Source organism: Apostichopus japonicus, chromosome 12 (assembly GCF_037975245.1).
Source record: "Apostichopus japonicus isolate 1M-3 chromosome 12, ASM3797524v1, whole genome shotgun sequence".
Classification (NCBI taxonomy): domain Eukaryota; kingdom Metazoa; phylum Echinodermata; class Holothuroidea; order Aspidochirotida; family Stichopodidae; genus Apostichopus; species Apostichopus japonicus.
This window is the reverse complement of record NC_092572.1, coordinates 4,578,735-4,593,830: the sequence shown is the minus strand read 5'-3', so window position 1 is coordinate 4,593,830 and position 15,096 is coordinate 4,578,735. Positions and strand designations below refer to the sequence as shown.

The 15,096-nt window shown below is 38.5% G+C and overlaps 1 protein-coding gene across 1 annotated transcript in view; it reads right to left on the bottom strand.

Annotated features, from left to right (window-relative positions):
• Nucleotides 1-7,373: 7,373 nt before the first annotated feature.
• LOC139978076 (conserved oligomeric Golgi complex subunit 8-like) overlaps nt 7,374-15,096 on the bottom strand; it is a 13,337-nt gene continuing 5,614 nt past the window's right edge. Inside the window, exons 6-11 of the mRNA XM_071988039.1 lie at nt 14,095-14,258; nt 13,121-13,320; nt 12,457-12,538; nt 11,869-12,056; nt 9,884-10,052; nt 7,374-9,182 (exon numbers count right to left, since the gene is read on the bottom strand). Coding sequence (XP_071844140.1) covers nt 8,616-9,182; nt 9,884-10,052; nt 11,869-12,056; nt 12,457-12,538; nt 13,121-13,320; nt 14,095-14,258 — 1,370 coding nt within the window. The 3' untranslated portion in view covers nt 7,374-8,615. The remainder of the gene's footprint in view (nt 9,183-9,883; nt 10,053-11,868; nt 12,057-12,456; nt 12,539-13,120; nt 13,321-14,094; nt 14,259-15,096) is intronic.

The window sequence follows — 15,096 nt, the reverse complement described above, 5'->3', positions numbered from 1 at the left end:
AGTTGTAAAGAATGGGTTGATCGAGGTGATAGCTGACGAAGAAATTCTCGATGAGTCATGTTTGGAAAAGAAGGGTGAAATTCTGACAGAAATCAAGACAATGTCAATTTTCAAGGATTTGAAATCATTCGTGCATGTTATTTAGCAGGACATTTACTATGGTTTCTCTCTCTTTGTACTTCTAATAGCAATTACTCCACACACACATGGTGGAATGTTGATAGATATTCTGGAATAATGACATCATTGATACTTTACTTGAACTGAAAGTTCAATTCGAGGTAATCCCGAGAGGATCTTATCTCAATTGTTGACTGGGCTCCCTGCTTCATCAACTAAAACACTTTTAAAGGAGCTGTCCGATGGTATCAAGACTTTGGGTCAATTTAAGGAGGAGACGCATAAGCTGATAAAGCACCTCAAAATCCAGCAAATGTTCCTGGACTGGGTTGGTTTGGAGACGTGGGAGGAGGTAGAAGAGAGGTTTCCAGAAGAAACAAAAGAAAGAAATGTTTCTGCATTTCATTGCCTATCCCTTTCATAAGGTCTCTCAGGAACTCAAGAGTTACTGTAGTCTCCTGAAGGCTAAAGAAGACACAAATGGCCAATCAAGACCATATACAATTGGAGGAGCAAATTGTGCGTTTAGCCAGCTTGACCAAAAGGGCAAAGACCTTGCCAACAATGCAGTTGCCAGATGTATTCAAAGGATTTCCTTTGATTGTACTGAATACGCCAAAGGTTTGTTAACCCACCAAAAGTTACTTTGAATTCAGATTGAGACCATTCACCAAGACACTCCGAGCTGCCATACACCTGCAGTGGAAACGAACTGTACTGAGTTAATCAGAAATTAATTGCATTAATTTCTACACAGTATATACAGATATTGTGGATGTAGTTTGCACTCTATCGAGAGACTGTGCTGGTAGATGTCCCATTAGATGGTATTTTTAACACCTGAGCCCCCCCACTCCTGGTCTGGATAACCTAGGAACGTATGATGTACCCCCACTAGCCGATGCCATTCATGGACTGAGGGATATCATCCTACTAGATGAGATGGGAGTGACCCCTGGAATATTATATTAGTTAGGCCATTAGTGCTAGGCCATGACGACTGCCATGTTTTAACTTTATTGTATTTTATATATGCATATCGTAATTCAGTTTACTGTTATGGTGAATATATAGTATTTACCCTGCAGATTACGACAGAACATCGTGCAACAGCAGCAGACAACAATCTGTTTATGTTACACTTTAATTCTGATTCTGAGGAAACCATTACAGTCACTGTTTTATCCTCACATTTGTAATGTTTTACATAGCAGACATCAATCTGTTTATGTTACAATTTGATCCTGATTCTGAAGAAACTGTTATGTTTTTACATAGCAGACATCAATCTGTTTATGTTACACTTTAATCCTGATTCTGAGGAAACCATTACAGTCACTGTTTTATCCTTACTTTTGTAATGTTTTACATAGCAGACATCAATCTGTTTATGTTACACATTAATCCTGATTCTGAGGAAACCATTACAGTCACTGTTTTATTCTCACATTTGTAATGTTTTACATAGCAGACATCAATCTGTTTATGTTACACTTTAATTCTGATTCTGAAGAAACTGTTATGTTTTTACATAGCAGACACCAATCTGTTTATGTTACACTTTAATTCTGATTCTGAGAAAACCATTACAGTCACTGTTTTATCCATATTTTTGTAATGTTTTACATAGCAGACATCAATCTGTTTATGTTACAATTTGATCCTGATTCTGAAGAAACTGTTATGTTTTACATAGCAGACATCAATATGTTTATGTTACAAATTGATCCTGATTCTGAAGAAACTGTTATGTTTTACATAGCAGACATCAATCTGTTTATGTTACAATTTGATCCTGATCCTGAAGAAACTGTTATGTTTTACATAGCAGACACCAATCTGTTTATGTTACAAATTGATCCTGATTCTGAAGAAACTGTTATGTTTTACATAGCAGACATCAATCTGTTTATGTTACAATTTGATCCTGATCCTGAAGAAACTGTTATGTTTTACATAGCAGACATCAATCTGTTTATGTTACACATTAATCCTGATTCTGAGGAAACCATTACAGTCACTGTTTTATCCTCTTATTTGTAATGTTTAACATAGCAGACATCAATCTGTTTATGTTACAATTTGATCCTGATTCTGAGGAAACCATTACAGTCACTGTTTTATCCTCTTATTTGTAATGTTTAACATAGCAGACATCAATCTGTTTATGTTACAATTTGATCCTGATTCTGAAGAAACCATTACAGTCACTGTTTTATCCTCTTATTTGTAATGTTTAACATAGCAGACATCAATCTGTTTATGTTACACATTAATCCTGATTCTGAGGAAACCATTACAGTCACTGTTTTATCCTCTTATTTGTAATGTTTTACATAGCAGACATCAATCTGTTTATGTTACAATTTGATCCTGATCCTGAAGAAACTGTTATGTTTTACATAGCAGACATCAATCTGTTTATGTTACAATTTGATCCTGATCCTGAAGAAACTGTTATGTTTTACATAGCAGACACCAATCTGTTTATGTTACACATTAATCCTGATTCTGAGGAAACCATTACAGTCACTGTTTTATCCTCTTATTTGTAATGTTTAACATAACAGACATCAATCTGTTTATGTTACAATTTGATCCTGATTCTGAAGAAACTGTTATGTTTTTACAAAGCAGACATCAATCTGTTTATGTAACACTTTAATCCTGATTCTAAGGAAACCATACAGTCACTGTTTTATCCTCACATTTGTAATGTTTTACATAGCAGACATCAATCTGTTTATGTTACACTTTGATCCTGACTGTGAGGAAACCATTAGAGTCACTGTTTTATCCTCTTATTTGTAATGTTTTACATAGCAGACATCAATCTGTTTATGTTACAATTTGATCCTGATTCTGAAGAAACCATTACAGTCACTGTTTTATCCTCACATTTGTAATGTTTTACATAGCAGACATCAATCTGTTTATGTTACACATTAATCCTGATTCTGAGGAAACCATTACAGTCACTGTTTTATCCTCTTATTTGTAATGTTTAACATAGCAGACATCAATCTGTTTATGTTACAATTTGATCCTGATTCTAAAGAAACCATTACAGTCACTGTTTTATCCTCTTATTTGTAATGTTTAACATAGCAGACATCAATCTGTTTATGTTACACATTAATCCTGATTCTGAGGAAACCATTACAGTCACTGTTTTATCCTCACATTTGTAATGTTTTACATAGCAGACATCAATCTGTTTATGTTACAATTTGATCCTGATTCTGAAGAAACCATTACAGTCACTGTTTTATTCTCACATTTGTAATGTTTTACATAGCAGACATCAATCTGTTTATGTTACAATTTGATCCTGATTCTGAAGAAACCATTACAGTCACTGTTTTATCCTCTTATTTGTAATGTTTAACATAGCAGACATCAATCTGTTTATGTTACAATTTGATCCTGATTCTGAAGAAACCATTACAGTCACTGTTTTATTCTCACATTTGTAATGTTTTACATAGCAGACATCAATCTGTTTATGTTACAATTTGATCCTGATTCTGAAGAAACTGTTATGTTTTTACATAGCAGACATCAATCTGTTTATGTTACACTTTAATCCTGATTCTGAGGAAACCATTAGAGTCACTGTTTTATCCTCTTATTTGTAATGTTTAACATAGCAGACATCAATCTGTTTATGTTACAATTTGATCCTGATTCTGAAGAAACCATTACAGTCACTGTTTTATCCTCTTATTTGTAATGTTTAACATAGCAGACATCAATCTGTTTATGTTACACATTAATCCTGATTCTAAGGAAACCATTACAGTCACTGTTTTATCCTCTTATTTGTAATGTTTTACATAGCAGACATCAATCTGTTTATGTTACACTTTGATCCTGACTGTGAGGAAACCATTACAGTCACTGTTTTATCCTCTTATTTGTAATGTTTAACATAGCAGACACCAATCTGTTTATGTTACAATTTGATCCTGATTCTGAAGAAACTGTTATGTTTTTACATAGCAGACATCAATCTGTTTATGTTACACTTTAATCCTGATTCTGAGGAAACCATTACAGTCACTGTTTTATCCTCTTATTTGTAATGTTTAACATAGCAGACATCAATCTGTTTATGTTACAATTTGATCCTGATTCTGAAGAAACCATTACAGTCACTGTTTTATCCTCTTATTTGTAATGTTTTACATAGCAGACATCAATCTGTTTATGTTACAATTTGATCCTGATTCTGAAGAAACTGTTATGTTTTTACAAAGCAGACACCAATCTGTTTATGTTACACTTTAATCATGATTCTGAGGAAACCATTACAGTCACTGTTTTATCCTCACATTTGTAATGTTTTACATGGCAAGACATCAATCTGTTTATGTTACAAATTGATCCTTATTACAAACAACCTGTTAGTCACTGATTACTCTTCACATTTGTTATGCTTTACATGTTTATTTTACAAATTCCAGATTCTCTAGGTAACATTACAGGGACTGGAGGGAGAATGCACTGGACTTTGCATCATGAAAAGGGCCCTTTTCCAACAAAATTTTGCCTGCGTCGAATTAGCTTTTAACATTGCGAGGGGAGACTTTGAAGATTCCATCCAAGGTGAACTTCTTGAAGATAAATCACCTGCAGAGAAGTTTCCCGAAATACCTGTACAAAGAAATGAAGGGTGTCTTCAGCTGTTGGTTCAGAAATTGAGTACTTTGGTCAGAAGTTGACATTAGGACATGTAGTTTGCAAACAATGCCATAATGTATGTCATGGAGGCAACATCCTCTATAGCAACAGGTGAGCAAATGTTTGTAGCAAAGGTGCATAATGAACCTTAGACAAAGAGGACAAGAAGTGGAGCTGTGTGAAAGCCACATGGGGCATATGTCAGCTGAAGGTAAGGCAAAAGGTGGAGAAGAAGTGTGACCACCGCCGCTATATGACATGAAGACAGTAACACCAGGGTTGTAGGAGAAGAAGTGAAACCACCACTGGTGCATATGACATGATGGCAGTAACACCAGGGTTGTAGGAGAAGAAGTGTAACCACCACTGGTGCATATGACATGATGGCAGTAACACCAGGGTTGTAGGAGAAGAAGTGAAACCACCACTGGTGCTATATGACATGATTGCAGTAACACCAGGGTTGTAGGAGAAGAAGTGAAACCACCACTGGTGCATATGACATGATGGCAGTAACACCAGGGTTGTAGGAGAAGAAGTGTAACCACCACTGGTGCATATGACATGATGGCAGTAACACCAGGGTTGTAGGAGAAGAAGTGAAACCACCACTGGTGCTATATGACATGATTGCAGTAACACCAGGGTTGTAGGAGAAGAAGTGTAACCACCACTGGTGCTATATGACATGATTGGTTGTAGGAGAAGAAGTGAAACCACCACTGGTGCTATATGACATGATTGCAGTAACACCAGGGTTGTAGGAGAAGAAGTGTAACCACCACTGGTGCATATGACATGATGGCAGTAACACCAGGGTTGTAGGAGAAGAAGTGAAACCACCACTGGTGCTATATGACATGATTGCAGTAACACCAGGGTTGTAGGAGAAGAAGTGAAACCACCACTGGTGCATATGACATGATGGCAGTAACACCAGGGTTGTAGGAGAAGAAGTGTAACCACCACTGGTGCATATGACATGATGGCAGTAACACCAGGGTTGTAGGAGAAGAAGTGAAACCACCACTGGTGCTATATGACATGATTGCAGTAACACCAGGGTTGTAGGAGAAGAAGTGTAACCACCACTGGTGCTATATGACATGATTGGTTGTAGGAGAAGAAGTGAAACCACCACTGGTGCTATATGACATGATTGCAGTAACACCAGGGTTGTAGGAGAAGAAGTGTAACCACCACTGGTGCTATATGACATGATTGGTTGTAGGAGAAGAAGTGAAACCACCACTGGTGCTATATGACATGATTGCAGTAACACCAGGGTTGTAGGAGAAGAAGTGAAACCACCACTGGTGCTATATGACATGATTGCAGTAACACCAGGGTTGTAGGAGAAGAAGTGAAACCACCACTGGTGCTATATGACATGATTGGTTGTAGGAGAAGAAGTGAAACCACCACTGGTGCTATATGACATGATTGCAGTAACACCAGGGTTGTAGGAGAAGAAGTGTAACCACCACTGGTGCATATGACATGATGGCAGTAACACCAGGGTTGTAGGAGAAGAAGTGAAACCACCACTGGTGCTATATGACATGATTGCAGTAACACCAGGGTTGTAGGAGAAGAAGTGTAACCACCACTGGTGCTATATGACATGGCAGTAACACCAGGGTTGTAGGAGAAGAAGTGAAACCAAGGTGAACTTCTTGAAGATAAATCACCTGCAGAGAAGTTTCCCGAAATACCTGTACAAAGAAATGAAGGGTGTCTTCAGCTGTTGGTTCAGAAATTGAGTACTTTGGTCAGAAGTTGACATTAGGACATGTAGTTTGCAAACAATGCCATAATGTATGTCATGGAGGCAACATCCTCTATAGCAACAGGTGAGCAAATGTTTGTAGCAAAGGTGCATAATGAACCTTAGACAAGAGGACAAGAAGTGGAGCTGTGTGAAAGCCACATGGGGCATATGTCAGCTGAAGGTAAGGCAAAAGGTGGAGAAGAAGTGTGACCATGGCCGCTATATGACATGAAGACAGTAACACCAGGGTTGTAGGAGAAGAAGTGAAACCACCACTGGTGCATATGACATGATGGCAGTAACACCAGGGTTGTAGGAGAAGAAGTGAAACCACCACTGGTGCTATATGACATGATTGCAGTAACACCAGGGTTGTAGGAGAAGAAGTGTAACCACCACTGGTGCTATATGACATGGCAGTAACACCAGGGTTGTAGGAGAAGAAGTGTAACCACCACTGGTGCTATATGACATGATTGGTTGTAGGAGAAGAAGTGAAACCACCACTGGTGCTATATGACATGATTGCAGTAACACCAGGGTTGTAGGAGAAGAAGTGAAACCACCACTGGTGCTATATGACATGATTGCAGTAACACCAGGGTTGTAGGAGAAGAAGTGAAACCACCACTGGTGCTATATGACATGATTGGTTGTAGGAGAAGTGAAACCACCACTGGTGCTATATGACATGATTGCAGTAACACCAGGGTTGTAGGAGAAGGGTGACCACCACTGCTATATGACATGATGGCAGTAACACCAGGGTTGTAGGAGAAGAAGTGTAACCACCACTGGTGGATATGTCACGGTGGCAGAAAAAGCAGGGGTGAGGAAGGGTGACCACCACTGTGTAAATGTCAAGGTGGTACAAAGACCATGGGAGAATGGTGGATGCGAGTAATCAATACTTGTAATTATCGCTATTGCCAGGGGGGCAAAAGAGGAATAGTTAGTCTAAATTTAAAAGATACTTGTGTTTCAAGTACTTAAACTGCAAGAATGGATAGCTGATTGATATCAAAAGATACTCTATCCACATTGAATCTGTTGTTAATACTGTAGCTCAACACTTTCATCTTGAAATTAACTGGGCATCCAACAATGAGATCCAATACTATTTGTTACTGACAAATTTGTAATGCATTGTGAAACTACCATGTGAGACACCAAAGCCTGACATTATCTACTGAATTGGACATTACATCTGACCAACTGACTCAATGGTCTGCTTGCTTCAACTTGGTATAACCAAATTTAAATGCAATGTTTAACCTGCCACTTTGTATACTTGTAGCAGAATACACCCATAACTGACAGAAACCTGCTGGATTTAATGTTGAAATTCTTGCCCTAAGTCATTCATTAAGGGTAGCATCTATGAATATCTATGAATAAATATGAAGTCTTAATTTCATATATTAAACCATTTGTCAGAGACTGAACAATGCTCCCCCTGATGGTGATGTTGTTCAGACAATTTTTCACACGGACATAAAGGTTACCAAACATATTCCCACACTATCACATAAACACATGCTACCTACCTACCCTACCACACACAATCAAATTGTCATGTGACAAAACAGTGTTCGCATCAAGGAATACGGAAGAATGTTTGGTTGCTGCAAGGTATTAAACTTTTAACAAAGATTCCTTTCCTCAAAATGAAGATCAAAAAATGAAAATAAGGGAGGAACGAAAGAAAGAAATAAACATAACGGTAACACTTTTCAAGGACAAGATCGCTAACTTCAATCTTGCAAACACCCTTCCTAAAATCTCTCCTGTGCTTACTTGACAGCTGTTAGACATTTTTTCTTTCTTCTTGCTAAATTTTAACATGCTCAAGCTCAATCTTTCCTCCAGGCTACAAATCCCCTGTGCTCCTATCTCTCTTCATTTCCTTGGTCTTTCTTCAATCTCCTATTCCCCCTTTACCCTTATTTAACCCTGGTATATTATCATCTCCTGTCCTCCCGGCTATAATCCTCTTTAAATCCCCAGTGCTCCTATCTCTCTTCATTTCCCGGGTCTTTCTTCAATCTCCTTTTCCACCTTTACCCTTATTTAACCCTGGTGTATTATCACCTCTTGTCTCTTCCTCCACAATCGCCTCTTCTTCCACAGGGAAGTCATCCCAGCCGCTCTGTGACCATTCCTGTCCTTCCTCTCCTCCCTTCCCTTCACCCTCCCCTTCATCCCCCTCTAATAGACCTCCATCCCCCCCTCCTGGTTCCCCTTCTGCTGTGCTTGACACTGTCCCCTGATCGATACCGTTACCTTTCTCCTGCTCTGTTCCCGCAGACCTTTCTTCCTCTTCTTCATCTATCTTACTCAGCTCTCTTACCAATTCTCTCTCGGGGTTATCTCCATCTTCATCACCAACCTCAAAGTTGACTCTTTGACCAGAGACTCTCTCCTCCATGTCTGCTTCCTTCGTTGAGTCCTTCTCCTCTTCCTCTTCATCCTCCTCTGGTATCTGCGACAGGTCGTCCTTCTTGTTTCTCGTTTCTGACGCTGTGTCTGCGATCTCGCTGTCCTTCTTTGGTAGCAGGTGGTCCATTTCTGAGATGATGTTTGAGATATTCAAAATGCCAACTGTGCCCTGATCGAGTTAGAAAGAAAACAAGCAATTACTTACAACAATATAGAATGCAGCAAGACAAAAATAACATCCCCCCACCGCCTTTCTTCTCCTCCTTCCCTCTTGATCTGATGAAAAATGTTACTTTTGATGAAAATGCAATAAGACAAGAATCAAGGAATGAGATACTTTGACAAAACTTGAATACACCAGAAATGAAAATAAAGTGGAGTGTTAGCTGGAGAGTGTTAGCTCAGTGGTAAACACCGGTGCATTTCAATCATAAGGTCCTGAGTTTGAGTCACTCCAAGATTAATGTATGTCGTCCAGTTACAGAGTTGTTCACAATTGACAATTCATAATCATGGACGTTAAATATGAATCTAAAAGGCTGACGTCGGTCAGCTTGTGGCTTTGATAAGCCAATGATGGCTTCTTCGCGAGTTCTTGCTTGCAGGAGGATCTAAAATACATACATACAAATGAAGGACAAATTCAGGGGACTAGAATATCCTGACTTTTCCAACCAAATTGGCAGCTGAATTACGACCACAGCACCAAAGGATGTGTAGCAATTTGCATGTGTGGCGTCTTACTACATGAGGAATGAGTGCAGTATTGGTTCCACAAATCTATAATTTCCATACCACAGTGCCAGATAGCTCACAGTTTCAGATAGCCCACAGTGCTATTTACCATACTTGACATTTTCTCTCACTTACCCATTTTTGGAGTTCAGCCACAGTCAGTCCCATTGTCTGTGCTATCACCGACTGAGGGAATAGAGCTTGTAGACATCGGCCCATGTAAGGAACCAACTGGTTAGCGATGGTCTCACAGAATCCTTGAAACTGCTCCCCCTCTCTAGAACTAAAGGTGCTCTCTTCAGCTCTGGCACACAAAACAATTGGAGAAAAAATATATATATATAAATGCTGCAGAAGTCAACAGTATCAATAACATGGCTCATACTTGGGCAGAGAACTGTGTTCTGTTTATATCGAAGTATGTTGAACAGTGACATGGAATAATTTACCTTGCATAGAATAATGCTGGTACATATTCACATAAAGATGCAGGGATTTGCTCAGGAATATTTGAGTGCCGCGCAGATTGTGCGGTAGTGTGATCCACACCCTGGGAGAGGAATCTCATGGGTGGGGTACCCCCTTCCCACTGGACAAATTTTGCACGTGAAGTATGCTTAGGTGGTGCTATTTTTCCTTTTCTGTGCCATGTATTCTCCCAGATTTTGGTTATGGTAAAATTTGTTAAATTATCATCAAAAAATTGCCGGGCGGAAATGTTTAAAATACTCTTCGTGCTGGTGGGCATTCAGAACTGCTGGGCGCAGTCGCCCGCTGACGTCCAGTGTGAGCACATCCCTGAAGACGTATAGTTGTTTTTACTATATGGTATATAGTATATTACTAACTGTTTATAGTTACAGACTTTTATGACAAACGGAATGAAAAAATATGCTCTGTGAATTGTAAACACCACACTATTCCAGAGTACAGAGACAGTATTACATAAGATTGTGCCCTAAACACAATACACATAGGAGTTTGAAAGTGGGGAGTGTGGTATCAGATGAACTGTATCCCCTCAGTTTGGTGGAATTTGCAACTTCCATATTTAGTTGTGTCCAAGAATATTAATATAGCATATGTGCCTCTTATTTTAGTTTAGTAGTTTAGTACAGGAGGGACACTCAAGTCCCCATCAAGGACCCTATAGGAGAGAAAAAAACTGAAGACCCAAACACTCAGACCCGATTATAATGCTTAAAGTGCTTGTCCAAAGCATTCTCAAACCCATTCACACTACTTGCAAGTACAACTTTCTCAGGCAAACCATTCCACTCATTCAAAACCCTATTAGAAAAAAAGTTATGCCAGATATTAATCCTACTTTGTGACTTTAAGAGTTTAAGACTATGACCTCTGGTACAACTATTTCTACCAGGTTTGCATCTCAAAGAAGAAAGGAACTCCCCTGGATTTTTAAATTAGTTATCGTTTCTATGTCATTATAAGAATTAACTTCTATGTAATTATTAGAATAAACTGAGAGCGATTTGGTCATCCCATTAACATAGCTAAACAATATGACGATGCATTTATATTTGACCTGTGGTACACTTTCATCACCTAGTGGGTGTGGACTTTGGTAGACTATAATCTTGATATCCATATGAGGTTAGGCTGACCATACAAAATGAAAATATCACCATAGTAACAGCATTGTCAATTATGGTAACATTGAACGGAAAAGGCACAGCAGTTCTATCATCAAGCAAAGCATGTGTGGTATGTGGTCATTTGGGTTACATCAATAATTGATAAAGTAAGACCAAAATTGCTCTCTGAGTTTGTACAAGTTAATTCTTATGATGGTATAAGGGGCTGTTCCTTCATGACCTCTTCTATCACCAGCACCAGGAAACTCTGATTTACAACTTACCAGAGTTTCCCTTTGTTACATTTGGTACGGAAAAAGAAGATGTAAACATTCAGTAAAACATTGCGTGTCGTGTTTATTTGTTACTCTTGCTGTTACTCATTCTAACCTCGTCCAAGGTGTCAGATCATTAAAATACGATTATTTCACCCTTCACATGTATAACTTAACACAAAGGGATATGAGAGATGATAAATTTTGAGAATATAGTCATCATTCAGAGATATTCATGCGATAAACTCACCTGTGATAGGAAACTGTTGTTTGAACAATTGTTAGTAGTGATTCAGTCAAGGTTCTAGTGACATCCTCGACCAAGGCCAACGGTGCACACAGGCGAAGATCATTGAATGCGGCCAGAATGCCATTGGTGTAGGAAGCCAAGGGTACGTGATCCATTAGAGAAAGGGGTGGTGAGAGGTGCTGCTCAGCCTAGAAGGGGGGGGGGGGGGAAGGGGAATAATCATTGAAAATGTCTGAACTGAAATTACTGAAATGTCTTAATTTCCACGAAACTCTCTTTCATATTTCACTGTTGTTGCAAAGTAGAATCGTTAGTGCTTACTCATAAATATTCATTAGATTCAAAATCTAGGTTTGGTATCTCATTCTAACCAACTCTGAAACAAAAATTAAGTTTTAGTTTGAGTAAAACTGGGTTGCTATGGCAATGCCACCTCAAATTGGTGATCAAAGCAAAGTAGTTCCTCCAGGGCACTTTATATCACTTTTTCAGAATCAAACCAGTGTAAGAATTTAATATTGTCACAATAACACATAACAGTACTTGAAGAAATGAATGTCAAGACATGAGGACATGCATATTCATTACCTGAGATGATGTCATCACAGTTGTGGATGACAGCCATGAACTGGAAACAACGGGTGTATATGACTGCATGGCAGAGGTGAATCTGTGATACAAAGCATTACAATGAAAATTCAGTTATCTGTGGCAAGCCGAGAAGACATCTTGAAATTACCCATGTAAATCTACTTTACAAAGCAATACAAGGTGAAATAATATATAGAATGCTGTGGTTAAGCCAAGTAAGAATATCACATTTATTAATACAATATCCACAAAACTCATCAAACTTAGATCAATTGTATCCTATCTATTTTTAACTTAAGTTTTCTTTAGCAATATACTTGGCAACACAATATATTAGTTGCACAATTCTGTCAAAACTGGACAACTGGCATATATATTTCCATAAGCTGAAAAACTGACAATGTAGTCAGCAAATAATACTAATACACCATTAACACTTTTCACAAAGTATCATCTAGGTTGGGTTCCAGAGCTACTGTAGCCCACCCTGAAGACATCCTTTCCAAGACATCTGTGCAGGTTCTAAGCACAAGCATTGTAGCTTGTAAATGCTTTATATGAGAAAAATGAACAATCATTAAATTACAGCAATTTTCAGCCAAATAATTATGAAAATTTGTACAGTTTGAGATCAGAGATATCAAGCTTAACAAAGACTCACTTTTCAGTGGCTTCTGAAACGGCAGAGGTAAAGTTCTCCAAGGCAGCATCTTGAAAGATTGGTGCTAAGAGTCCTCTGAAGTCGGCCCCAACTCTGCTGAACGATAAACCAAAGTACATACACTGGCCGAGGAGAGAGTCCAGCCGATTGCCGACACCCTTCGTCAAGTCATTCTGAAGTACCTCCAGAAATTGAGATACCTGGAAGGAAACAAAAAATAAATATGGAGATCGTTTGTTAAGTATGGGAAAAACATCAACCACCTTGATGTTCAAACTTGGTACCTTTCCATTGGACACTCGTCCGCACAAGAATTAATGAAATTGATACTGATGTATATGTGATAAGAACAACTTCGTTGATAAAGTGTAAGGGTTCATTTATTTGGTTGACATTTACCAGAGATATAACGTTATAAGAGAGAATGCTGTTGATACTTCTAAGATTGTTTTGTGAAGGAGGAAAAGAGCAATTAATGTTTCATATTGATAGTTCCCCTTAGTCAACTGTATCCAGTTAAAATAAGATTACAATAAAAATGACTCAGAGTGCATAACATGCCCTCTTAATCCCCAAATAAATATTTAAAGTGACACATACCCTCTCCGATAAACTCAGAGAGTGGCGAACAACAATATAATGTCTCAGCTTCCAATAAAGCTGCGAGAAAAGTTGAAGATAGGAAGCACCGACCCAGACAGCAAGCATACTGCTTTTCTGTTGTGCAATAGAATCATTCTAAGCATACGTTGAAATATCCCTTGCTAAATTAAAAGCAGGGATGAGCCTGGGGTAAAAAAAAATCACAGAATTTTGCAAAAATTGCGGTATAGGCTCCAGTTTGCGTATGCTACAGTGTGTTAGGATAATATTTTTTGTCCCCGAGGTAGAAAAGAAATCACGGATATTGCGCGAATCCGCAGAAAAAGCTCATGCCTGTAAAAGCTAAGTTGATCTTCCAGAGAGTAGCTTACCTTCTGTCCTACCCATCCCTGGAACAGTGCAGCTTCGTTTACACTCGAATCCTGATTGGTCGCTAGGAGAGGGTCATCGTCAGAGAAGATGGCCCGATATTGGGTGATGATATCAAAGAGGTGAACACGACTGGTCTCAATCACCTTGGTGATATGCTGATAAGCTAGATACAAAAAAATATACATGTGAACCATCTTATTATGGGTTTATGTTTAAATTTGGTAACTGAAGAATGAGTACTAAAACATGTAAACCAAGCTTTATCGTTACTATTCTCGAAAGGGTTTAAATTTCCTAACCCAAGACATTTTTATATGAAACTGTTACGTAGTTTGGGGTAATAAGTTCAGGACAGTGTTATTCGATGCTTTTCTTTTTTTATTATCCGACTCCACAAAATGCCACCCCTTCCTTTCTCATCGTCTACTACCTTCCAACACTAGCACCGCTATCCTCTCACACAACCTCAGCTTCACCCTTTCCTTGTCTCTCCTTAATACCTTCGCTCCTCACCTCACAAAAGCCACAGCCCTGCAACTGACATAAACCCTTCTACCTTATTCTCCTCATCCCTAGCTCTATCCTTTAATCCTATTAACAAGTCTTTACATGTCTAGGTAATCCCATATAATCACCTTAAGCTTTCTCTAGGACATTCTTAAGCAGCTTTCTTCTCCTTACTTGCAGACATCATAACAGAAACCAAAATTTGTTTTTCAACCATGTTCAGAAAGAAATGAAGGAATGAGTAGATGTAGAATTGTATCATGAACACCTCTTTGTAACCACCAGGAGTGTTGTTAAGCTCAATAATAAGTACGTAAATATAACTTTTCTTTTCCACCCTCTGTGGCTAAAGAACGAGGAGTCTTTAACATCCAAACGAAACCTTTTGTCTTACGTTTGCAGCAAGCAACTGAACAGATATATTTTAACATATAACCAAGAATCTTTTCTTTTCTTTTCACCCTGAGAAACATATAAATCAAAGAATAAGATCT